The sequence below is a fragment of the Sturnira hondurensis genome, unplaced genomic scaffold (genome assembly GCF_014824575.4).
Source record: "Sturnira hondurensis isolate 20B ecotype Veracruz unplaced genomic scaffold, ASM1482457v3 Scaffold0016663, whole genome shotgun sequence".
NCBI lineage: Eukaryota > Metazoa > Chordata > Mammalia > Chiroptera > Phyllostomidae > Sturnira > Sturnira hondurensis.
In genome coordinates this window covers 8,151,122-8,178,900 of record NW_028089294.1, presented here as the reverse complement: position 1 = coordinate 8,178,900, position 27,779 = coordinate 8,151,122, and the positions used below count along the sequence as shown (strand labels likewise).

The following is a 27,779-nucleotide window of genomic DNA, read 5'->3' as shown; positions in this document are numbered from 1 at the left end:
TATTTCTTTTTTTAAAGATTATATTTATTTACTTATTTATTCATTTTTTTTAGAGAGGGGACAGGAGGGAGAAGCGAGAGAGAGAAACATCAGTGTGTGGTTGCCTCCTGTGCACCCCCTACTGGTGGCCTGGCCTACATCCCAAGCATGTGCCCTAGACTGGAATTCGAACCAGCGATCCTTTGGTTTGCAGCCCAGTACTCAATTTGCTGAGCCACACCAGCCAAGGCTCTAATATTTCTTATAGTGCACACATGTTAGAGACTATTTCTCCCAGTTTTTTAAATATATAAGAGGCCTTTATTTTATCTACATGTTTTATAGGTTCTTAAAATCCTTTTTATAGATAACTGGTCTTTCCTCAAAAAGTGAACGAACTTAAGCTTTTGCTGAAAAACTTCAAATATTATCATTATCGTTAAATTTGTCTTTTTTATCCCTACATGTTATTTACCTATCATTATTTGCTTATGTGACCAATTTATTACTTAATTATTTAAATTCAGTTATTATTAAGGAAAATACCCAAGCTTGAAGAACTGACCAGAATCAAGCTTGGCAATATGATTCATACTTCAACTTTGCTCCTAGGGCAGTGCCTGCCAAGCACTCTTTGAATTTTTGATCCATTTCCTGGTTCTGAGTTTCATTGAACAGATGTTTCCAATCACCAACTTCACCTATAACACACACAAAAAAAACAGTAGACTCAGACACTTGTTAGAACATTTTTCCTTAATTTTACTGTTTTGAAGTGTAGTGCTTCACTTTGAAATGTGAAAATGGGCACATGAGAAATATAGGGTGTCTTAAAAAACTAATGTAATTTCCCTTATAAAATTAACCATATCCATGAGGCTTCCCCATGGGCGGTGTGGCGGGTGACATGCTTTCTTTATATCACTGAGTGGACCCTTGGGCTCAGTGACCTCCCGTCTCTACCTCTCTCCCCATACTCATGACCTAAATGTCTAGTGTCTTTCCAGAACCAGTTTATTCTTCTTTAAAGTCTTTTAAATGCCTTATACACTCCTTGAGAAGTGATTAGTTTACAACAGGTTTTGTTTAAGACCTCAGATCCTGAAAATTTTGCAAAAAGTGATTATTTTGCCTGGGGTTAGAATATGTTTTTCGTACTTGCTTTCAAATGTAAAGGAAGTGATTTCTTTCTTTATCATCTTTTGATGGTTTGGGTGGAAGTTATAAGTTCCTTGTTGCATAACCATTATAATTTATGCTTGTAGAAGAGGGTTAAAAGACACGAGGAGATGCTTAGATAGATGGAGGAAATAAAATAAAACACAGCTGTTTACACATGTCATCAACTGTATAAAATAGCACAGAATAAAGCTGGAAGAAATACACCAAAAAGTTCAACCTGCCTCTGGTGGGGGAAATGTGGATACTTCCTAATGCTTTTTCACATGTTTCAGTGCTTTCTGAATTTTCTATAAGAAATAGTAGTAAAAATCTTGTTATTACATTATTTATTTTAAGATTTTTCTATTCCATATGGTATTTGATTAACAATGTATAGAAAAGTTGCATTTTCCCCTCCTTAAAGCCATAAGACTAAGCCTAAAAATCAGGGTTAAAGTCAGGAAGCAAGCCAAAGTCAGAGTTACAATTAATGTTCCATTTACAGTGGATTTTAAAAATAGGCTTGTATTTGACAAAGTATATAGAGTTAGTCAAATAAAGTTCAAATCCTGACTCTATCATTTATTAGCTTTGTGAAAATGGACAAATTAATATGTCTGAGCATGCTGGCCACATTTGTAAAATGAAGGATTCAGTATCTTTTTTCCTATAAAATTTAAGCCCATCAAGGGCCAAATACATGAATAGATGCCTAATAATTGATAGCTGTCATGATGTGTGCTGCCTCTAAATCACATTATACTTTCATTACATGTGCAATAAAATAAACTGGCAATCCCTAAGCTATGCCATCATAAATTTCCACAGGACATTGGAATGCTATAATGAAATTTAGCAAAATCATCAATGTCAGGGACAACTAGTCGCCTACCATTTATCATTTTCGTTTTCTTCCTCACTTACAAAACCCTAATTTTAACTGGGTTCTGTGCCCACCTTTAGAAAATCACATTTCCCAGGCAAGGGCGCAGTGAGAGGTGGCCAGCAGACGTAAGAAGTCACAGAATAGCCAGGCTTCCAGCGATGTTCTTAAAGGGGATCTCACTCAGCTAATACACAGGATTCTGCCTCTAGCCTTTCCTTTTTTATTTTAATGAAACAACCCTTTAACATTAACGTAATGGGGGAGCCCTAGCTGCTCCCTTGTCATCTGAAAGTGACAAGCAGAAAGGTAAAGAAATTTAGTACTCTAAAAGACACCATAGGCCGCCAGTTCCAGCTCTGAACTATGGCCAGACTTCTTGTTGGGGGAGAGAAAAGGAAAAACCTGTCATATTTAAGGAAGAGTTGTGTGAATGGCCTGTTACATGCCAACTGACAGATGGCCTAGAAACCAACACAACTTCACCTTTTCGGAACAGGAATGGGCCCACAGCCCCGTGCGTCTCCTGGGACTTGGCTCGCATTGCCTGGAAGGTGCTCTGAGCAGAAACAGTTTGAATCTGCTCCCCAGTGAGAGAGAATCCAAAGAACTCAGCGATTTGTTTTATCCCAGCAGCCAGATTCTGAAAAGAAAATTATAAAGGATGACCTTCTTTCTATGTGAATTGTGCCATAAACAAAGACAGAAAAGAAATCTTTCTTAGACAGAATGGATTTATTAAGCCTGTTTAATTCATCTGTTTATCTCTCTACTCAGATTTACTTTGATATCTCCGTATAAATAGTTGAGTTGTTCTTAGAAGATATTCTTTATCAATGTTACCTTATAGCTTAAGTTTACAACTTTTAAACTATTTAGGATATAAATAATGACATTAAACATTAATTAATAGGTTAGCATTTTATCTAAGATGGTAGTCATTTCTTTAAAAAGCACCAGTCTAATCTGAGAAAATCAATGTATTCATATATGCTCATTTGAATTATCTTTTCTTCTGAATCCTATTTATAGCTAGAGTTTAATATCATCAAGGAAGTATGATACTTAGAATCATAACAAATAGAAGGGATTTTTTAATTTACCTTGTCTAAGTACCCTCATAAATCATGAACCTCACCCTCACCCCCATCACTACCCCCGACAAGGCAGGTTCATTAAATTTCTTAAACTATATCCCACAAAACACTCGTATACCTCAGGACAGTTACACATGTTTCATGGAGAAAAAAAAGAAGGGTGAATAGTTGAGGCCAAATAAGCGTGGAATCTTTTAGGTTAAACAAAGGTAAGACTTTTTTCCCCCCACAGGGTCTCTCAGTCTTTAATATGCAAAATGCAATGTGAATCTCCCAAAGGAGCGGACTGTCTAATACAGCAGTTCCCAAATCAATCTGAACAAGCAACGTTCTTCCAACCGCCAAGAAAGAATGACAAATACCTGGGGCAACAGTAGCTTTCTATGGAGCACAAGTTTCAGAAACGTAATTCTAGACTAGAGGGAGAAAAGACTAAATGACGATGTTCTTCCATGTTATATAAATGCATCCCACAAATGAAGAGTTAGATTACATTATACCTTCCTTTGATAAGACAGGAGAGACTTGTGTTAAAAACACAATTCGGTTGGAGGACATTCGAGCATTTGACACCCGCCCTTCCCGGGAACATACTTTCTTCCCTGGGGTTCCGGGACTCTGGTTACCTCCTGCCTCATTAGTCACGCCTGCTTAGCCTCCTTTGCTGATTCCTCCTCTTTGCCCCCAACTCTTTCTGTTGGAGGGCTCCTGGGCACAGTTCTCAGTCTTCTTCCCTTCTCTATCCACATGCATACATAAATAGGGAGGTAATCTCAGGGCTGTCAATGCCGTCTATGGGCCAGTGATTCACAAATTTCTATCTGTAGGCCGGAGCTCTTGCCTTCGAGAGTTCTATGCCCAGCTGCCTACTTCGCCTCTCCATTTGGGCGACTAACACACACCCCAAACATAGCAAGCCCGAAAACAAACCCCAAGTCGTCCCCACGACCCTCCTTCACCCGCCATCTCCTACTCAGGTGATGGCAATTCAACCTCCCCAGTAATCCAGGCCAATAACATGGGAGTCATTTGGATGCCTCTTTTTCTCTCACTACTCTTCTCCCCATCCCATCCAGCAGCAAACACTACTGGGTCTTCTCTCCGTATACGCCCGGGATGTAGCCACTTTTCATCACCCCCATTGCTTCTTCTGGTCTGAGCCACCATCTTCCCTGGACTGGCGCCACCTCACAGTTTTCCCTGCACTGTCTTGGCCCCTGTCCAGTCTGATCTTTCATCCCAATCAAGACGGTCCTATTGAAAACACGGCAGCTCCTATCACTGTTCTGCTCGAATCCCACAGTGGCTTTCCATTTCGCTCAGAGCGGAGGCCAACGTGATGTCAGGGTTCTGTCTCGCCATTCCTCATACTCCACCCAACATGGGCGGTGATCTTATGGGTTACTCTCCCCTTGCCTCCCTCCTGTCCCTTAATCATACAGGAAGCCCCCCGCAGGGCCTTTACTCCAGTCATTCTCTCTATCTGTTCTTGGGCCAGTCACCCACTTGGCTCATTCTCTCACTTCCTTCAGATCTGTCCTTAAATCGCACCCCCTCCATGACGTTTTCCTGACCATCCTATCTTATCCTGGGGTTTGTCCAGCATCCTAATCCCCCGCCCCCAGGCATTTCCAATTTTCTGTAATCAGCTCTACCATTTTTCTTTTTCTCCTCACATATTATATACATTTTCATTGTTATTGTGTTTATTATTTATCCTTCTGTCTTTTTCCTTCTCTGGTGAGAATGTGAGCTTCTCTGGGGCAGTGAGCTTTGGTCTCTCACTGGTATATCACAAGGATGTAGAACACTGCTGAGCAATCAGTCACTAAATGGTTATGAATAAACAATTATAAACTGCATGGAAAAATCAATTCACAGCCAAATGCATGTTCAATTAAATCTCAGTTAAGACCTACCTATTGTTTTTCATATTTCTAATTTGGACCATGTATCATAAAAGGAAAATAAAGCAGCAACTCTTAGTAATAAATAGCTAAGCATTATTTATTTCTGTTAAATAATCAACCTATGCACTTACGCATTGTTTTTTTTTTCCTAGCACCATATCATATACATGAAATATTCTGTTTTTCCAGCATAGGGCCTGTTTGAGTGTGGTTGGTAGGGTAATAATATGGGTGTAATCATTTATAGCTTTAACTTGAACATTTCACCTAAAATGTCACATGGTGTGCTTGAGTGTAATAGTGTTATGTTACAAACTTACATGCCTATGATTTTGTAATTAAAAGGGGGCGTTCTTTGTGCTAGACCCTGTGTGTGTTCATACAAGCAGACATTCTAAGTGCTCTGTGTTGTAGTTCATAATAAATTTTGTTATAGAATATCAATAATCATAATCTCACCTCTTTCAGGTCTTCATATAATATGACCTTAACATTTTCATCACCAACATGTTGGTTCCAATTAATTGCAAAATCAAAATAGCTTCCCCAAGAAACTAAAAAAACACAAGAAAAAAACTTCTTAAGGAACGCTAAATAACTGAGGTTAAAATGATAGACGGTTAATGAATGCGCTAAAACATAAGCTCTCTATATATGAGTCAACAATATGCTGGGAAGTTATCACAAGCCCATACGCCACAGGAAGTGGCACAAGCCAGTCCTCTCGTCAGATCTGCATTAATTTTATCTTCATAAATAATGACACAACTAAGCAAGCTGTACCTTGGTTTGATAAAAACTGCAGATGTTCGTGACTACGTAGGTGAATAAAATAATTCAGAAATAGTGACCGATACATGAAAACCGGCAGAGGTAATGCCAGAAAGAGATGATGAGACAGATGTTATCTAGACCAGTTTCATCCAGTGGAACTTCAATGTAAGCCACACCTGTAATTAATTTTTTTTATTTTTCCCCAACCTTAAAATGGTTTAGTAGCCACATGAAGAAAAGCCAAAAAGAAACATGTGGAATTGATATTAATATTTTCTTTTATTGAGCCTCCTATACCCCCAAATATTATTACTTCAGCACGGAATCAACATCAAAATTATTAATGAGTCATTACACATTGTTTTTGTACTTGAAGTCTCAAAAGCCAGTGATTATTTTGCATTTATAGAGAATCTTAATTTGAATGCTAAGTTTTTACCTGAAACACTGATATCTTTTTGGATTTCACAAAACTTACATTTGGAACAGTAGATTGATACGTTCAACTGGTGCCAAACTTACTTTACAAGTTTCCAGTAAATGCATCGAGTAGTTTTTAAATTTAAATTTTAATTCATTAAAATAGAATAACATTTTAAAAATTCACTTCTCAGCTGTGTCACCTTTCAAGCGCTCAGTTCCCACATGAGGCTAGTGGCCACCATGCTGGCCAACGCAGAGCGAGACAAGGACCAACTGCACCGCCTACTAACCGTGTGACCTCGAGCAACTCCCCAAACCCCTTTGTGCCTTCCTTTCCTCATCTGTAAAGGGGTCTGGAGTGTGAGGCTTAAATGATGAACACATGTCAAATGCCTAATTAATAGTATGTGCCACTTCAATAAATTTGGGCCATTATTATTTCATTCATAATAAAAATAATCTCATAATTACTATAGTTATCATCCTTACCATGAAGCCCTTGCTTTCAGCCAGGCACTTTCTACCTGTTTTATTTGTTGTGGCAAATATAGTAAGTTTGTTACCCTTTATCCAATACACTCCCTTATTTGTTGCTAACCAAACCCCTTTTGTGATTGGTGACGCGATGGTCTGGCCAGCGAGACACAAGCAAGGGCCGTGGATTGAGGGGTCTGCTGGAAAGCAACTGCCGTTCTGGTGAGAATTCTTCGTGATCTGAAGGTGAGGGTTAGAGAGACATTAGCCAACTTGAGAATAGAGTGTAAAAAGCAACAGTGTGAGCCCAAGGGAGTATCAGAGGTTCTGGCCTTCAACGCTGGGCTGCTTAACCGGTTGCCTACCCTTGGACTTCTTGTTGGGTGAGAAAAAGAAAATCCAATGTGCTTAGGCCACTGTGGTCAGGATCTCTGCTCTTCTAAATGTAGTATTTTTTTAAAAAAAATATTTTATTTATTTTTAGAGAGAGGGGATGGGAAGGAGAGAGAGAAGGAGAGAAATATCAATGTATGGTTGCCTCTCGTGAGTCCCCTGCCAGGAACTGGCCTGCAACCCAGGCATGTGCCCTGACTGGGAACTGAACCAGCAACCTTCTGCTTCGCAGGCCTGTGCTCAATCCACTGAGCTACACCAGCCAGGGCTAAATGTAGTATTAATTGACATGCATACACTGTACACTTCCATCTTTAGAGCAATCCAATGAGACAGGTACAATTTTTATGCCCACGTGGTTAACAGGGAAATAGAGAGAGAGTGTAAGTAACCACTTTAAGCCCACACAGGTAGTAAGTTATGGGTATTGTACATTTCAAAGACAGTCTGACACTAGACCTTGTACGGCCAAACAAAACCTATGCTGTCATACCTCCAGTACATGTACTTCACAAGTAAGAAAACCAAAGTTCAGCCCTGGCTGGTATAGCTCAGTGGATTGAGCGCGGGCTTAGAACCAAAGAGTCACCAGTTCTATTCCCAGTCCGGGCACATGCCTGGGTTGCAGGCCAGATCCCCAGTAGGGAGCATGTGAGAGGCAACCACACATTAATGTTTCTCTTCCTCTCTTTCTCCTTCCCTCCCCTTCTCTCTAAAAATAAATAAATAAAGTCTTTTAAAAACCAAACAAACCAAAGTTCAGAGAGATCAAAAGCACTGCTCAAAATCCCCCACGCAATGAATGTTTTGAACCCAAGTTTCAGTTCTAGCTCTGCTTTTCAATAGCTGTGTGACTTTTCTTGTTTCTTTTTTTCTTGGCGTGACCTTCTCTATTTCTTTCTTCATAAAATGAGGATAATAATAGTATTCTATTTATAGGTTCTGATGAGACTTACAGTTAAATAACACGTGTTAGGGAAAGTATGTCGTGCCTGGCACGTAGTAACTGCTCATCTCAGATCTAAAATAAGCAGTAGCTTTTTAATTTTATATAATATTAAAAACTAATATATAACAATAAGTGGTGGACCCCAAACCCAGGCCTTCTCATTCCAATCTTACATCTTTACGAGTGCATTCGGCTGCCTCCATAAGTTGAATTTAACAAATTCACAAGGCAGAAACTCCATCCAGGTTATCACCATCATATCTAATTATTGTCAATCAAATAATTAGGCCAAAAGGATGGATAAGCCAACAAAGTTTCTCTAAAATAGATTATCCCAATGATGACAGGTTTCTCGTGGTTGAATGTTCTCTTGTATTACTAAGGGGATAATGTTTCAGACTTGCCCTGACTCCATCCTGTCTTAGTGAGTGGTTACCACACAAACAAAAGTTTTCTTAATGGTGCTTCCTAAGGACCTCCTGTGCACTTTCCTTTTTCTCCAACGTCCAAGTCCCGATATTTCATCTTTCCTAAGGAGCCGGTTGGTACCCCATGTCACTGCTGTGCTGATCACCTTTAAAAGGGGTCCCCTTAGAGGGCGCTAGCAAGGGCTTCTCCTCTAGGCTCACCTGGCATTAATTCCACCTTGTATATACTACGAAGACTCAACAGAGCCACCATTAAAAGGAGGCATGTATTAATCTGTGGCCACTGTACCTGTGAAAGTAGAGTTGCTGCCACTTACAAGCAGTGGGACCATTGGCAGGCAAGCGATTTAATTTTTTTGATGCATTTTCTCATTTGTGCAATGGGGCTAACACTGCCTTACTCGTAGGTTGTTATGATCTTAAATGAAACCATGAATATATAACACCTAGTTTAAAAACTGGAGCATTAGTAGGCACTTCAGAATGGTAGTTATCAACAACCAGAAGTCAAATATGAAGGTGGTCTAACAAAAATGTATTTCCTTTCTGGTAAAGAAATATTATGGTTACTCAGTATTATGGTTTTATATATACATATTTTGTTTTTATCACTGTGTTAGAGACTTAAGAGAAATGGACTAGAAACCCTTTTCTACATAATTCTGTTAAAAGCCTCTTTGCCTCATGTCTGAATGGCCACTCAATACTCACAGTCAACATATAAATTGTCTAAATCACTTTTAAAAACAGTAATGTAGCCCTGGCTGGTGTAACTCAGTGGATTGAGTATGAGCCTGTGAACTAAAGAGTTGCCAGTTTGATTCCCAATCAGAGCACATGCCAGGGTTGTGGGCCAGGTCCTCAATTAGGGGTGCAAGAGGCAACCACACATTGATGTTTCTCTCCCTCTCTTCCCCTCTCTCTAGATATAAATAAATAAAATCTTAAAAAAGAAAAAGAATACTATATTGCGTGATGCACAGACTAGCGGGGCTACAAAACTTCATTGAAAAGTTATTTTTGATTCCTGGATCCATCTTGATCTCCCTTCTTTCTTTACCCTACAGCACATTTGAATTTTCATGTTGATGTAGTCATCTGTCAAAGTAAGAAGAATTCTTTCACCAATGGCCATACCTTGTCCTTTCATGAACTGTTTGAAGAATTCATCCCAAGAGCCATAGCTTGGAATATCAGGGACGTCGTTGTGGAAATGGAAAAAAGATACTGCTGTGTCTTTAGGGTTTCGGAATATCACCAACATCTAGGGAGATAAAACTAAGTTAATTGATTTATGACATGTTTTGAACTTTGAAAAAGTGAGTGGGTGAGCGACATCATGCGTCCTTTGGTAGGCTGCATAGTTTTTTAACATATGGAGAAAGAATGATGGTAAGAAACCGAGGAGTAGGAGGTGATAGTTGGGGGTGTCTGGAGACAGGGGAGAAAGAAGAAGAAAAAGAACACGTGTTACAGGAGGGGACTTCTGGTCATGAGTTTAGACAGTAAAAAGGCATACGTAGAAGATGTACAAAAGGAATGAGGGCAAACTCAGAGGCCCATGATCTGAAAAGTTAAACCCCTAAACAAAGTAAAAAATGCAAAATAATAGTAAGGACAGTTAAGATAATGGTTAAGTTGGGTGGGAGAAGATCAAAGAATGGCAGGCCCCCCCTCTGGGGCCCAAGATGCATTGGGTGACACTGACGCAGCAGCACCTCTGACTTCCTACCTTAAACCTAACTTCTCTGACGAGGAATGAGTTTATTCTTCGGAGTGCAAAGTGTGAAATACACATTAGAAAGAGAAAACTGAAGCCCAAGCAAATCAAAAGATTACAGGAGAACTTCTGGCCACTCCGAGTGGATTTAGCTAGGCCTTCTGTCCTGACAAATTCCATGTCACGACCGAGGAGACTGAAGAATACAGTATTGAGCACTGTTAACAGTCACTGAGGAATTTGAGATGACATACGAGTGCTTCAGGAGACTAGAAGTTGGCAGACGTCATTTCAGGGTCAGAACAGATTTGCAAAGTACAGATTTGTGAACCTGACTTCCATTTGGAGGAAGTTTTCTAGAATTGACTGAAGTGGATGATTTGGGGCCACAGAAAAGGGGAAGAAGTAACCACTAGGGGCAATATGGGTTTAAGGCCCTGCTAACACCAAGTTTTTCTTAGACACACTCATAGTTCCTAAACTAGTTTCTACTTTAATTCCATAGTTTCTATTAAATTTGTTGCTAATTATTTCTCCTACAAAATGGAACTTGTAAGCTGAAAGAAGTGATTAGGCATATAAAACTCATGTGCAAAGGCGATAAATAATTAAGGGAAACATGCCTAGAGGTTTTTTATAGCATTTCTACTGTCCTGATAAGGCCATCATCATTTTAATGAGTGATTCGGGTAAATATAGAAGCTGTATTTATCCAATTGTAGATGACATGAAACTGAGAGAGAATCAGGATTTCAAAAACACCTTGTCAGTCTAAACAAATGAACTAATGCTAACAGGGTACAACTGAATGCCAATAAGCAAGCTGGGGTCTACGCCTTTAGATCTACAACGCACCCTGACTCCTGAGCCCAGATATAGCAGATTTTTGTTCTTTGCAGGTGTTATGTTTGGGGCTTTGACTATCACTTACTGGTTGCCTCGGCTTGTAGCAGTCACCACAAAGCCACAGATTTGAACAGCGAGGGCCAGCCGCAGTGTGGACAAGCCCGGGGCGTCCACCACTGCCCTCGGCTGCCTTTCATTTCTTGCCCTTGTATTCTTGCCACAGTGAAACTGTTTCACTCCAAATCCAAATGTTTTATAAATTACTTTAGCTCTGTTTCTCATGTAATGATTAGAGGCCCCAAATCACCTAGATTTGTGATTATATGTAACTACATTAAACTGGAGAGATTATATGTTAAAGTGATATTTGGGATTTGGGAGATTCTCAATAGAAAGACTTTAACAGAGCTGTCCAAAGCTGGCGTGAGTGATAGAGGGGATGCATCATGGCCCAGACAGCCACTTAGTGGAATTCGAACACTTCATGGGGATGGGAGTAGACAACCTTTAAGGTATTTTCCCATTTAAAGCTCCTAGAATCCTACACCCTGGCCACAAGGCACTAATTCTAAGCCTCCACTTCCCTAGAGATTTCTTTCCTCCTTCATTATTTCCCCTCCTTCCTCTTACCATTGTAATTTCTTAGCTGTTTTCCTCCTTCAACTTTCTTTCCTATTATTACACTATCCTCTCTGTCCTATTTGTGGCATTCAAGTATTTAAATCCTGGATTCATAAGTTGGCAGCCAAGTAGGTGGGAGCGGGGGTCTTGCTCTTGCACCCAACTTGGACACTTCGCTGATCTTCCAAAAAACAAAGTGAACAGTCAATGGGATCTTAGCTGATATGAATTTCGGAAGCCAAAGCATACAGAGGATGCTATAAAATGGGCGTTAAGGAGGTTTTATAGATGGATGGGAAAAGTCCGGGGAGTGGCACCTGCATCTGATACTGTCCGCATCTGGTCCTGGTAGAGGAAGAGGAGGGCCATGGCTGACCAGGACTGCGATAAACTCTCAGCTTTTCCCAGAGGCGGAGGGTGTTGAAAGCGGGACAGAGGCTCCGCGCTGCAGCGGGAGCGGGAGCCAGAGCAGGAGCACACAGAGAGACTGTTTTTTTCAAAGGGGAGCCAAGGCAACCTGGGCAGGGACTCCCCGCATGCAGCTGCCAGGCCAACAAGGGAGGATTGTGGGTGTGATTTGCTCCCACTCAGTATAGCCGGGCAGATTGATTAAAGGTGCAAAGTGAGGCCGGGCAGATTGATTAAAGGTGCAAAGTGAGGCGGTGCCTCGGACCCCGCCTGGTGCAGCACTGCAGAATGGAGAGGGCGGGCCACAGCGTGCTGTGAGGATGGTGGGCTGGGAACTGTGCACCTGGGATTATTTGAGGACAGACTGGGCCCCTTTCCTTGTCGGAACCTCCAGGAAGGGAAGGTTGAGCCCAGCCCCCACTTCCTGCAAGAGCGGGGTAAGATCTGCAAAACTGGCTCAGTAGGCCTCACAACTCTGCAGGGGGCATTTCCAAAAGAGTAAGACAGCAAAACAGATGCCCAAAAGGGCCCATTTTGAAGGACTCGCAGAGACACAAAAAACACTGGGTCCTAGGGCCTATTTCACTGCGGCCATCACAGCAGGGAGTTCAGAAAGTGTGCAGCAAGGGGCAGCAAGGCAGGTTCGGGGCACCGCCAGCCTCGGCTGGCACACAGAGCTAGCTGCCTTCTACACCAAGCAGGAGAGAGCTGACACACACACAGATTGTCCCCTACCCTGTGAAACGGACAAATATGTAATCAGAAACTATACATGATTGGAAATAAACTGGGAAGGACTGAGAAGAGAGGTGTAGGGGAGGGGGGACATACCCACAATTTTCCTAGAAGATGGAACAGTGCCTCCCAGGGGAGAGACAGAGGCCTTACCCTGTGCATCACAACAGAGCTCCCTCTACAGGCAGGTGAAGGAGATACAGGTGGTGTAGCCAGAAGTTGGATGACCCACCCCATAACCCTGAGCTGACTGATCCAGGGAAAACTCAGAAGGCAAACAGCAACGGCTGAGACGAACTTCATTTCACTCTTCCTCAGAACTTGTGTTTTCTTTACTTCTTCATTTTTGCCTTTCACATAGCCTTCTAATATTGGGAAATATCCTCGCTTTGGGTGAGGATATCATGGTTATCGCTGTTCTTCCCCAATGGTATTCCTATTTGCTCACTATTTGTTTGCACTTCGAATCCCACTGGCTCCTCTCCCCCTTGTCTCACTCCATGTTGCCTTCCCCCTGCCTTTGATCAGTTGAGTTAGGGATTTTTTTTCTTTTTCTTAGCCTGGGTTCTATTTCTTCCTCTTATTAGTATTGATGCCCCATCCTCTCAAAATCATTTTAATTTACTGGAGACATCTCATATTCACTTTTGTCTTTTGTATGATATTCTTACTCCCTTTCCACCTTTATTGATCTTTGCTCAGCTGTCACTGTTATTGACCCTGTTGTGGTTTTTCTGCAGTTCTGTTCCCATTGGTTCACTACCTTTTTGTTTGTTTCAAACCTCGTCATATGCTCTTCCCTTCTCTTACTCTATTTTTGCTATCACCCTGCCCTGTTTCACTTATGTTTTAAATTTTATTCTCTGCCTTTCTTTGCCTGGTTTCTATTCCTTACTCTTATTATTTCTCCCCCACTCTTCCCACTCAAAATCATTTCCCCCCTTTTAGCATCCCATATTTCCTCTTTCCTACCTTATAATATACTTAATCTCAACCTTTATTAGTCTTTGCTCAATTGTTGTTGATATTGCTGATGTGGTAGGGTTTTGTTGTTGTTGTTGGCATGAGTTCAGCTTTCTGGCAGTATAGTTTTGTTAACCAGCATAATATCCACAATGTACAACAGCATACAAGACATGGTGGGAGGTGTGACTACCAGTCAGAGACCTGGAGGGAGGAACCCACCAATGAATGAGCCACCAATAAGAGAGCCCACACAAACTGAATACAGGGCAACCCTAGAGCATCCAGATAAAGCAATCAAAGAAATTGCACCATTTAGGCCCACAGAACTCCTGCCACAGAAGTACATCCCACAAAGACAGGCGGGCAAAGTAGAGCATCCTGAGATGCAGAAATAAACAAAAAGAGCCACCTAAAAAGGGAAGGTAGAGAAAGCACCCCCAATTGAAAGGAATGTTAGAATCCACAGAAAAAAGAGCTAGATGAAATTGAGGCAAGCAATCTATCAGATTTAGAATTTTAAAAAATGGTTATAAGGCTAGTCAAGGAACTCTGTAACAACTACAAGGAACTGACTGGGAACTATGGCAGCATGAAAAAGGACATAGAAACTACAAACAGGAACCAGGGAGAAATGAAGAATACAATATTTGAAATGAATAATATGCTAGAAGAAATTAAAAACAGTCTGGATGAAGCAGAGAACTGAATAGAAAGAAATACCCAGGCAGAGCAGCAACAAAACAAAACAAAAAAAGACTCACAAAGTTTAAGGGAACTTCAGGACAACGTGAAATGTAACAACGTCTGCATTGTAGGAATATCAGAAGAAAAAATTACAAATAAACAACCTAACCCTACATCAACAAGAACTAGAGGAGCAACAACAAAGCCCAGAGTAAGAGGAAAAACCTAATCAATATCAGAGCAGAATTAAATGACATAGAGACTAAAAGAATGATTCAAAGGTTCAATAAATTCAGGAGCTGGTTCTTTGAAAAGATAAACAAAATTGACAAGCCTTTAACCAGAGTCATCAAGAAAAAAAGAGAGGACCCAAATAATTAGGGTCAGAAACAAAAGAGGAGAAATTGCAATTGATACCAGAGAAATACAAAGGATTATCAGAAACTTACAAACAACTATGTGAGAACAAATGTGACAACCTCGGTGAAATGGACAAAGTTTTAGAAATGTATAATCTTCTAAAACAGGATCAAGAAGAAGCAGAAAGCCTGAATAGACAAATAACAACTAGTGAAATTGAAGCAGTAATAAAAAAAAACTCCCTGCACACAAAAGCCCTGGACTGAATGGCTACACAGGAGAATTTTGCAACACATAGGAGGGAAGAGCTAACTCCTATCCTGCTCAAACTATTCAAAAAAATTCAAGAAGATGGAAGACTCCCAAACTCTTTTTATGAGGCCAATATTATCCTAGTTCCAAAACCAGGTAAAAACACAACAAAGAAGGAAAACTACACGCCAATATCTCTGATGAACATAGACACTAAAATCCTCAACAAAATATTGGCAAACTGGATCCAGCAATACATTAAAAAGATCATACACCATGGTCAAGTGGGACTTATCTCAGGGATACAAGGATGGTATAATATTTGCAAATCAAGAAACATAATAAACATAAACAAAATGAAAGACAAAAGTCACATGATCATATCAGGAGATGCTGAAAAAAGCATTTGAAAAGATGCCGAAACAGCACCATTTATGATAAAAACACTCAACAAAGTGGGAGTAGAGAGAGCATTCCTCAACATAGTAAAGGCCATATACAAGGAAGCTATAGCCAAAATCATACTCAATGGGCAAAAATGAAAAGCTTTCTCTCAGGCACAAGACAAGGGTGTCCACTTTCACCACTTCTATTCAACATAATATTGGAAGGTCTAGCTACAGTGATCAGACAAGAAATAGAAATAAAAGTCATCCAAATTGGAAAGGAGGAAGTGTAAGTGATAGTGTTTGCAGATGACATGATAGTGTACAGAGAAAATCCCATAGGCTCCACCAAAAAGTGACTTGACCCATTAAATGAATTTGGCAAAATAATGGGATACAAAGTCAATATTCAGAAATCAAAGGCATTTTTGTACACCAACAATGAAATATCAGAAACAGAAACTAGGAAAAAAATCCCATTTAATATAGGAATAAGAAAAATGAAGTACTTAGGAATAAACCTAACCAAGGAGGTAAACGATCAGTACTCAGAAAATTTCACAACATTTTAGAAAAAAATTAAGGAAGGCACAAATAAATAGAAGCATATACCATGTTCATGGATTGGGAAAATTAACATCATCAAAATGTCCTAAAACAATTACTACCTAAAACAATTTATAGATTCAATGCAAAATACCAAAATACCAATAACATATCTCACAGATATAAAACAAATATTTCAAAAATTTATATGGAACCATAAATGACCCCAGATAGCCTCAGCATTTTTGAGAAAGAAGAGCAAAGTAGGAGGGATCATAATACTTGGTATCAAACTATACTACAAGGCCACTGTAATCAAAACAGTCTGGTACTGCCATAGAACAGACAAAAGGATCAATGGAACAGAATAGAGAGCCCAGAAATAAATCCATGTCTTTATGGTCAATTAATATTTGACAAAGTGGGCACAAGCATAAAATGGAGTAAAAATAGCTTCTTCAATAAATGGTGTTGGGATGCAAAAAAAAAAAAAAGAAAGAAACTAGATCACCAACTTACACCATACATCAAAATAAACTCAAGATGAATAAAAGACTGAAATACAAGTCACGACACCATAAAAATCCAAGAGGACAACATAAACAGTAAAATCTCAGATATCCCACATAGCAATATTTTGCCAAAATATGTCCTTCCCCGTTTTATCAAATTAAAAACCTTCTGCATGGCTAAAGAAAACATCAGCAAAATGAAAAGGGGACCAACTATATGGGAATACATATTTGCTAATGACACCTTGGGCAAGGGTGTGACCTCTAAAATATATAAAGAACTCATATGACTCCACTCCAGAAAGACAATCCCATTAAAAAACAGGCAAATGACTTGAACAGACACTTCTCCAAGGAGGACATACAGAAGGACCAGAGACATAGGAAAGGATGTTTAGCACCACTAGCCATCAGAGAGATACAAACTAAAACCACAATGAGATACCACTTCACATGGGTCAGAATGGCCATCATTAATAAATCTACAAACAACAAGTGCTGGTGAGGATGTGGGGAAAGGGAACCCTGGTTCACTGTTGGTGGGAGTGCAGACTGGTGCAGCCACTGTGGAAAACAGTATGGAATTTCCTCAAAAAAACTAAAGATGGAACTGCTGTTTGATCCAGTGATTCCACTGCTGGGATTATACCCTAAGAACCCTGAATCACCAATTCAAAAGAACCTGTGCAACCCAGTGTTCACAGCAGCATTATTTACTATAGCCAAGTGCTGGAAACAGCCTAAGTGCCCATCAGTAAATGAGTGGATAAAAAAACTGTGCTACATTTACACAATGGAATTCTATGCAGCAGAGAGAAAGGAGGAGCTCCTGCTCTTTGTGACAACATTGATGGAACTGGAGAGTATTATGCTAAGTGAAATAAGCCAGGTGGTGAAAGACAAATACCATATGAGCTCACCTATAAGTGGAACCTAATGACCAAAACAAAAAAAATGAAGAATAGAAGCAGAGACATGGAAATAAGGAACAAATTGACAGTGATAAAAGGGATGGGGAAGAGGACTAACAGGGGAGAGAGGGGAATGGTCTAGTTAAGGAACATAAATAAAGGCCCCATGGACATGGACAGCAGGGTGGGGACTGACAGAGGGAGCTGGGGGGAGGGTGGGACAGTGTAGAACAGTGGGGGAAAATTGGGACAACTGTAACTGAATGACAACAACAAAGAGAATTTAAATCCTCATTCCAATTAATTTTCACCTTTGCTCTTGAGACAGAAAAGAGGCACCCTGAACAAGGAAACAGAAAGAGACCAGGTGAAAACAAAAAGGATTGGCTAAAAACTAATAATTGTAAAAACAGACCAATAATGTTTAATAAAACAAGATTTTTAAACAACTAAGAAGAGCCAAGCACCTACGATTATTTATGCATGACAGGAAGTTTGCTGTTATATGTGAAAATCAGAAAGGAAATATCAGACTTTAGATAAATAGTGCTCACCAGATATAAGCAACGGAATAATTTTACCTCATTTTCCTAGGCTGTGCTCTTTTGTTAAATGCTAAATGTCCCAGAGCTGAAATCGTTTCACTATAAAACAGATTTTTAAATATGTGTATGCTTTATGTCATAGTTGATGAGCCCACAAACGTGACTGTCACTATAACAGATGCACCCGAAGAAAGAAACCACCAAAGAATTACCCACACCTCATACTTCACTTATGAAAACTCTGCGGTGAGTAGCAAACGCATCATATAGTTCAGAAAGCCAATGGCTTCACAGTAAAACCTGAAAAACTGAAACACCATTAAGAAAGGACACTCACCTTGGCTTTACTCTTGATGATGGACCCAGGTAATTTGTCATAATGGAGGTGAGTCGCCAAAATCCTTGGTGATGGAAACTGTTTCATTCTCTTAAAAATATATGCAATAAGTTGTAAGTGTGTGTTTGTGTCTGTGTGTTTCTAGTAAATTACTCCTAAGTTTAGTATATCCATGGTAGTGGGTTTGTTTCTTGTTTGTTTTTTTAGATTTTATTTATTTTTAGAGAGGGGGAAGAGAGGAAGAAAAGACAGGGAGAGAAACATCACTGTGTGGTTGCCTCTCACACCCCCAACCCCACTGGGGACCTGGCCTGCAACCCAGGCATGTGCCCTGACTGGGAATCAAATCAGAGACCCTTTGGTTTGCAGGCTGGCACTCAGTCCACTGAGCCACACCAACCAGAGCTGAACTGTAGCTTTAAGCATCACTATTGCTGTGTCTTTGCCTCTTCCTCCTCCAATTTTTTTAAATTTCTATTTCCTTTGTGGGAACACGGAATGAAGAATCACAAATGAATGGTTAGAATTTTCCTTTTGAACTTCCTTGTTGGATACTGCTTATCATTTTGGGGTTATTTTTTAAATTTACCTTTTCCCATAATCATACCAAATATTTTGTTCAAGAAAGTTCATGATGTGCAATCTACCTTTTCATTTAATTTGGATCTCTTCTACATTCAAGGTTTTTAACAAAATATTCAAGTCTCCCCATAGTTCCTTCGAATCCGTTTTTAACACCTAGATCTATTTCGTTTTACAAACAAAACTCCATTCAGTTATACTCCAGAACCTGAATGTGCACAGTCACTGAAATACCGGAGAAATAATCTATGAGGGAAATTCTTGTCAGTATAAGGACTCAGTGATTGATTCTTTTTTTTTGGTAAGATACTTCTACTGATAATTTTACTTATTATTTTATTTTATTTTTCAATTACAGTTTACATTTAATACTATTTTGTATTTGTTTCAGGTGTACAGCACAGTGGGTAGCTGATCATGTCCTTTACAAAATGATCTACCAAGAATTTCAAAAGTGAGTTGTAACCTGTTTAATCTGCCAGGGTTCAGGGTTTCATCTTGATATCAGATGTTTATTATATGTTATGTGGCAGGAAGGGGGAAGGTGTCAAATATTCATTTCTATGCTTGTAGACTAGATTACTCACTGCTTGGTCACATAGTTTCAAGTGATAAAATGATACTCTGATATTTATAGGCAATTGTTTTGTAAAAACTTACTGGAGATTTCAACTCAAGCAAGGAGGCAAGAAATGAGGTTTAAAAAATTAAAAACAATTTAAATCACTGATTTGGGTCCAACTGGTGACTAGGAGTCATACCACTTGGCTTACATGAAATTGCACTTTGTAGATTCGGACGTACTTCTGTATTCACTCACAGTAATCCTCTCAGGCAGACATGGTAACCCCCATTTTAGAGATTAACAATAACTTTGAGGTTGTAAACCCTTTGTGAAAAATCACACAGGTGCTAATTTTCAGATTAAGTGATAGAGTCCTTTTTCCACAAACTGCACGTCCAAAAATCACATAAAGACATATGAGAAACAGTAAAGTTTCTACAAGGATTAGAAAAATATCCAAGGGGAAAATGGGAGTTAAATGTAACAAAACTGGATAAACATATAATATGTTCATGAAAATGTGTGATATAATTATACTGTAAGCAATGCAAAGACTAGATATAGCTATATCTCATTTAAGAAAATACATGTATTTTTTAGAAAAGTTTTTTGGAAAGTGAACTTTCATGTAAAGTTCACCCTCTCAGTTCCATTTTAAAACAAAAGGCATATTGCATAGAAAAGTATCTGTGTTGTTAGGTATGATAAAATTATAAAAATACCAAAAAATGTTTTTAAAACGACCCCGAGAAAAATATATAAACATTTCTGAAAAACGACAGATATTCAAAACCCAAATATCGTACTGAGTTAAAACATTTTCCAGGAACGCTGGAACGGCCATCTTGTCTCACTCACCTTATAGAACATTTTAATGTTAATTTAGATGATTTTAAAGTCTTCCTTTTTACTAAAGGTTTCTCTTTCTTTCTCCTTTTCTTTCTCTTCTTCCTCTTCTTTTTTTAAATACGCTGGCTATACTGTGTAGAGGTTAAGAACTCAAATCAGGAAACTTGGGTTCAAATCTTAGATCTTAGCCCTGCCTTTTATTCCCCCTTGACCTTAGGCAAGTGTCTAACAGTTTTACCTTTTGTAAAATGGCGATAAGATTATTCTGTAATAAAATGAAACAATCCCTGAAAAGGGCTGGGGATAGGATAAGCACACGATAAGTTACAATAATCATTAGTATTATACTCTCTGAACTCAAAACTCAAAGATACTCAAGCCAGAAGAAATCTTTCTTTGATAATTTGCTATAAATTGAAAGGCTCTTTTGTACTAACCTGATATTTTTCTGGGTCCCCACATTCAAGAACCGGGAATTCCGGATATTCATACTTTTTTTTAGAATCAGCAAATATTAACTCACTAATGATGTGAAGAATCCAATTTGAACCTATAAGAAAAATCAGACATACAAAGCTCATTAAGGAGTCTTGAGATAGTAAAGGCATGTTACTTTAGCAAACCCATCATGAAAATTAAAATCTGCCATCATTTCCTGATGTGTGCAGTGGGCTCTTCTGTGTTTGAAGTCACCTGGGCTGTGCAAAGAAACGAAGGCTTGTGGAAAACGCTATTTACTGACATTAATATAAATTCAACTTATCTCTCAGATTTCTCCTTTAACAAGAGATAGTACTTCTTTCTGAACCTAGAATATGTTCCTTACAGAAAAACCATTATGCTGTGGCAATGACGGTTTAATATGCATCATATGTTATTTTACATTAATGAACATTTTCAACGGGAGTATATAATAAGAGGAGTTGATGGTATGAAATTGGATAATTTATGTTCTTAATATTTTATCCTCCATCGGTAATTGACCATTGTAAGACTGGTCTGAGAAACTGGAGGGTTGATGTTTTATCCTGAAAAAGTAACTGATTACATGGAAATCACATAAATTATGGACACAGCTGCGCTTTTACTTCAGTCCAAAATCAAGATCACTACTATTCTCAGTGCTTCTTGGCAACTGGACTTCCCTGCGTCCTGTTTCTGTTTGCCAGCCCCTCCGAGCATCTGTCTCCTTCCACCCAGGCCCCAGCCCAGCCCAGCCCAGCCCAGCCCACCTGCCCTGCTCCCGACACAGGGGCCTCCTTCCTCAGACCCCGGGGTTTCTAAATCTAGCAGTTTCAGTTCATGACCCTACAACCTGCACTCTCGCCCACCTTGGCCATCCTCCTCACCGATTTCTGGCTGGCTTCCAGCAGAGATGAGCTGCCCTCCTGCCACCTTTGCCTCGCACCCTGCCCAACCTACTCACTACGTAAAAGTGGCCTTGTAGAGAGCGAGTTATTTACCGCACTTCGGATACGATGCTAGTACTATGTCGTCGCTTCGGGCTTCAAAGGCATCCAAGGCCTGGAACGTTTCTGAGGTGCACATGGTGACCGGGTAAGGAATCCCCTGATAGGTGAAAAACAAGCGAGAAAGTGCAGTTTCTTTGGATTTTTCCAGAGCGTCATCAATGTAGTCAATAAACTTGGACTTATCAGTGGCCATGCTGGCTGCCTGGTAATGAACCTGCTCTGCATAGGCAGTGGTAGCTTTTAATAAAGCTTCTCAGGAGGTGGAATAAAGCAGATGAGGAGGAAGTCATTTAATTCTCATGCAGCCTCCCACCCCCAGCCTTTGTGAATACCCACCTCTGACAAAAGGCAAACCACAGGTGCAAAACAGGCTGAGGATCAGGGAATATTACCCCAAGGGTAGATTATATTACCACTATAGACAACCCTCCCAATGAAACTAAGAATGGGATCTGTTAATAGACAATAATAGATATTAAATGTTGAACAAATAGTAATTTGATTGAATCAGGCATACAATATTCGTATTTGCAAAAAGCAATTCATGGAATGAAACCTCAGCTCTGTCTTCAGTTGATAGCTTTGCACATACATCCCACATGGCATGACAAGGAAGTAATGGGGTGGAAGAGAGTCCATGATTTGGGGGCAACGCTAGACACCGGGCTCAGATCTGCCATTTACTGGCTCAATAAATTTAGAAGTCTGAAGATCTGAAGTTGAATCTTGGCTCTACCATTTGCTAGGTGTGTTATTCTGAGCTCATAATGAACTTGCAAGGGCCACATGAAATGGAGATAATGACAGTTGCTCTTCCTGACCTATTTAACAGTAGAGTTGTGTGGGTCATAGAAGGAGGATGCTTTGTCAAAGGGAACGAGTGCACTGGTACCGCTGTGTTCCGAGCTCCTTCCCTGAAGGTCAAAGTTTCTAAAGTGAGACAGACGCTCACTCTCTGCTATCCAGCTTCTCCCCCGCAGTCTCTTTTCCTTTCAGGGGTGTCCAACCTTTTGGCGTCTCCGGACCACACTGGCAGAAGAGTTGTCTTGGGCCACACATTAAATTCACAAACACTAACAAAAACTGATGAGCGAAAAAAAGTTTAAAGTAAATTTACGATTTTGTGTTGAGCCACATTCATAGCCATCCTGGGCCATAGGAGGCCCATAGGCCGCACGGTGGACACCTCTGCACGTTTAGAGAAATTAAACTGTAATCTTACCTCCTTTGCAGCTTGGTATGGCCCAGGGGCTAGTGGGAGTTGAGCAGAGATAATGCATGCAACTCCTTGGCCTTGACCTTCACACAGGGAGTTGATTGTTCTTTAATTCTTCTCTTTCCCCTTTCTCACATCTGCAGGACAGACAGAAAATTCAGCCAGATTTGCAAATTCAGAGAAAAACAGCCTTCCAGGGGATGGTAGACCAAGATAGAAGAAATTTGGCTCACTGGACAACCTGATGAAATAAAGCCACTCTGCAAATAACCTACCTCCTTCTCAACAGTATTTGAAAGAATACAATTGTCTACCATGTGGGACCCACTGAATCTTCAGTGTCTTTGTTACAGTAATTTAGCCTACATCCTAATCACACCTTCTGGGCCAAAATTTACTCTTTGTCCTCTTCTTAACTCAAGTATCCTTGAACATACCCTCGTATATTGAGTTTTCTTCTTTCTCTACCATGTTCTTCTCCACATCATTCTTCTTATTCTTCTTCCATTTTTATCCCCTCTAACTCCAAGGACATATGTTTTTTGAAAACTATATTTACTTTTCTCTAACTAATGCTCGAAACTTAAGAAGTTAATTCCTAGGCTAAACCTTAAGAAGTTAACTCTTAGTTATGCCTAGCTAGCTACTTAGCTGCTGCAGTTACTTATGTATTGGTTAAAATAACAGCTAATATCATTTAATAATAGCTAACAAAAATAGATCACTTGTACATACCAGACATCCTGCCAAGCTGGTAAGATTACATGGATGATTGAATGTACCTTCATATTCGTAACAGCCATATGAATGAAACCAGTGTTACTAGCGTTACCATTCCCCAGGTAGGTTCACTGGAGTTTTATGGAGCTGAGTTAGCTGCTGAAGCAGGTGGACTTGGAAGGCAGGCTAAGTTTCCTGGTGAAAAGGCAATTGCAGCGAGATCCCAGGTTTAGTTAGCGCCACTGCATTCTTGGTGCTTCTTCATCTGCTGCAAGGCCACAGGACATTTCAAAGAAAAAAAACAAAACCAAAAAACAGCTCTTACCTTCGGAGGAGAGACGTTTTTGTGACCCCAATGGATAGAAATTCCTGGATTCTAGAACATTTTATTTAATAATAGCATTTTGAGAAAGCACTATGTCAAGTGCACACAGATTGTAAGATGCATTCCAATTTCAGAAATGAAAACATAGGCAGCACAGAACTGAGGAAACACTATACGTCACTGAAAGTATCTTACTGGTGGCTGTGGGAGGGCAGCTTTTAATCTCCATTTTGAGAGGAAAGGAATAAGTATCTGGGTTTTGTTAAAATTGTGACTATCTTATTATTATCATTATTTTATTATTTTAGAGAGGGGGAAGGGAGGGAGAAAGAGAGGGAGAGAAACATTGATGTGAGAGAGAAACATTGATAGGTTACCCCTCATACACGCCCCGATCGGGGACCAAACCCACAACCCAGGCATGAGCCCTGACCAGGAATCAAACCAGTGACTTTGCTCTTTGCAGGATGATGTCCAACCTACTAAGTCACACTGGTCAGGGCATGATTTTTTTTTAAGTTGGTAAAAAGGTAAAATTAGAATGTGTGAGTGTCTAAGTATTTTTTAATTTCCATACAGCACTTCCCCTTCAAGGTGTTATTTCCTTACATAATAAGAAGATGGTATGCACTGGAGGAGGGAGGGTGGCCTATTTCAGAATTTCCTTGCCCCTGAAGAAAATGGGGTAGGACTGGACTCTCCGCCAAGCTGCTTAGTGGGATTGTACCTTCTACTATAAAGAGTCTTTGTTTTCCTGGGGAAGATAGAATTTAAGACGTTAATCTGAACATTGTTATTGTCCTTTCTCTGGCACTTAGTGAGTAAAACATTAAAAAAGACAGTATGACTGGATCCTGTTCTGACACTAATGCCTGTAATTACAGGAGGAGGATTCAGGGGCTGTTTTGAATTGTAATATAAGCTCTCATTCTTGTTTGCCTCCCTAAGCTCAGGGCAACCTGTCAACCTTGTAATTCCCTACACTCAACTCTAATGGTCTGGGATGCACGAGGGGAGGAAACAGTTGCATGAATAATAGCGAAATACCTAGACTGCATGATATATTTGCACTGGCGTGCCTTTGAGTGCAGGTGGGCCTCATGCTCTGTGAAATGCCAGCTTGCTGTTCAGCTCCTGGGTCCATTCTGATGTGGGTCCATTCTGGTAAGTGGTGCTGGACCTCTAAGACAGTGCTGGCCTGGCTTGGCTCATGGCCTTGGTGGCAACAACATAGGAGGCTTATTTAAAGCATTTTTCTTCAAGATTAAAAAGATTGTTCATACTTACCTCCTTTCTGTTATTTTCTAGGCTCTCAACTAAGAAAGAGAGGGAGAGAACAGGTGACAAAAAGAAAAAAAAAGTCTGGAATGATTGAAATCAAGTCTGATTAGTAAACTGGGAATCAAGTAGCACGTGGCTCCAGTGTGCCCACTAGCCTAAGGCCAGTTTTGGTGGGCAGGGAAATTGGCCCCTTCGATTCTGTCTTCCCGTCTGTGTAGTGGGGCGCCCTTTCATAAACTTGTGCTTTCCCCCTCTGTTTTAGCAAAGGAAGTTCAGGATTGAAATTTACCTTGGAATCTTGCAGGTGGGGAGAAGGGTGTATCCTCTTTGTAGGTTGGGAGTTTACTAAAACTGGCTCCCCTCTTAAGAAGTTGAATACCAGGAAGGCAGGATGGAGTCCAGGACATAGTGGATGCTGGACACATTCAGGATCTAAGGGCATTTGTCTGGTGATGCTTTGGCCTTCTGGATGGAAGGCGATGGAGAACCCTTCCACTCCAGTGCTGCCCCCTGGCTGCGCAAGGGTCCTGCTCCCACTTCCCTGCCTTGGGGACAGTGTCCCCAGCAGCTGCAATGCTCCACTTCTCTCTGTGTCCTTTGGCCATCCAAGGGAAACATGGGCCATTCCAAGATCCTGGGCCCTCTTGTCTGTAGGTGTCATTTGGTGCCCAGCATCAATGGGTCATCTACACAAATCTAGACTAATCTTTGCGGCTTCATGTCAGGTAATTAAATGAGCTTTACCTTGGTAAAGGTTAGCTAGCTGCTCTCTCTCCAAACTGGCAGTGAGAGAATGGACAGCAAACGTCCTGGGTAGTGTTAATGTGGGGTCACTACGGCCCTTGCACCTGTGACCACTACGGAAGACTGGGATTTTGGATAGCTTCTGTGCCTGGGGTGGGGTGCAGCGAGGAGAATTTCCTGTTGACTACCTGTTTCCCTCTGCCGGAGTTAGCAAATCAGGATCAGACTGGGAAAGCACAGCCCTCCGGGGACACTTTTGGGAAGGGTACTGGAGAGTTGGAGAAAGATCGACTAGACTTCTGAACAGAGGAGCTTGAGCATTTGCCTCTGGGGTTGGGGCTGGAGCAGGTTAGTTACCCCTCACCCCAGTTATGTGCAGGCATAGCCCTCACACCTGCTACTTGTGAGTTTCTCCACTTGACACTTGTGAGAATCAGTTCCAGTTTGAAAATCTGCTACCAGTCTCTCCCACCTGCCCTCAAAACCCTACGCCCTCTACCCCAATTCATTGATTAAAGATTGAATCAACTTGACCAGAGCCTCCACTAGAGTTTAAACATTTCCTGCCCTAAACCTTGTGGCCAAACAATCCTTACCTCAAAACATATTTGCAATATCTCTAGTGAGGCCCAGGATGTGTAAGAAATGAATATGGGGATGTCAAGTTTTGTGTGATACTGGGAAACTCCCACCCCACCTAAAAACTTCCCTTAAGTTACTTTATATATACTCCCCTGTGGAAATGATTGCGTTTCTGTGGAATCATTTATTTCAGTCTTTGTTATCAAGTTGTTTTTTTCCTTCCGTCTGAACCATTTCAATGACCTTTTCATCTCGTTTTGTCATCCTAGTATTTTTAACACCAATGCTCTGGCTTTTCAAACTGAAGTGGGGCCTGACACAGAGTAAGTGACATATACAATATACATCATGTCACTTAAATATATAATACATATTTACAACAAATTGTTGAAGTAATAGGGATGGCTTTTAAAATGAGAAATACTTATTGTGGGTGAATCTCTGAATGGGGATGAATCTCTAAAGACTGCAGAAGTCCTGGTTCGGGAGGAGAGAGGAGGAACCTCACCAGAGCAGGCGATGCCTCACAGTTCTGAAAAATGTTTGAGAAAAATGGGTTATGGCAGCAAAAACAATAACAGACACAATAAAAAGAGATTTTATGAGGAAAGCTTGAGAGAAAGTCAGAGACATAATATTAACAGAATGGAGGTTCAGGCCAGACACAGTTTTGACAGAGCAAACAGGAGCGGTCAGGAGACTGTACATACCCAAACATGACGAAGTCGCCAGAAACGTTGACATAGTTGGAAGAGATGGGGGCTCTGGATCTGTGTAGACCTGACTGATCTTGACTAGTAATGATCTTATTACCTTTGAATGAATATGGTTTACGTATCCACATTTCCCACTATTTATGATAGTTTACTTGCCCAAATGAACCACATGTGGGGGTTGGATAGAAAAACTGGGGGCATCGAGGAGTGCTTCTCAGACGCACTTCCTTTACTTGGCACTGAGGAATTCTGCTCCAGCCATTACCCCTTCTCTCACAGCTCAGGGATCTCTCAGGGCTGAAGCAAGGTCCTAATCACTGTGAGATTTTCATTAGTTATTTGCAGACATGTTTTGCTGTCCGCTAGATTACACCGTCAGTTAAGGTATATCTGTGTCAGTTTGGGGTAGTCCAGGCTTTCTTTTGCA

At 40.5% G+C, this 27,779-nt stretch overlaps 1 protein-coding gene across 1 annotated transcript; it reads right to left on the bottom strand.

Annotated features, from left to right (window-relative positions):
• Window positions 1-229: 229 nt before the first annotated feature.
• Window positions 230-21,941, bottom strand: SULT6B1 (sulfotransferase family 6B member 1). The gene is made up of 7 exons (XM_037066553.1): window positions 21,760-21,941; window positions 20,734-20,846; window positions 18,301-18,390; window positions 9,609-9,735; window positions 5,490-5,584; window positions 2,510-2,666; window positions 230-680 (listed from the first exon to the last, which is right to left on the bottom strand). Exons 1-7 carry the CDS (start codon window positions 21,842-21,844, stop codon window positions 550-552), a joined length of 798 nt encoding a protein of 265 aa, XP_036922448.1. The 5' UTR covers window positions 21,845-21,941; the 3' UTR covers window positions 230-549.
• Window positions 21,942-27,779: the final 5,838 nt, after the last annotated feature.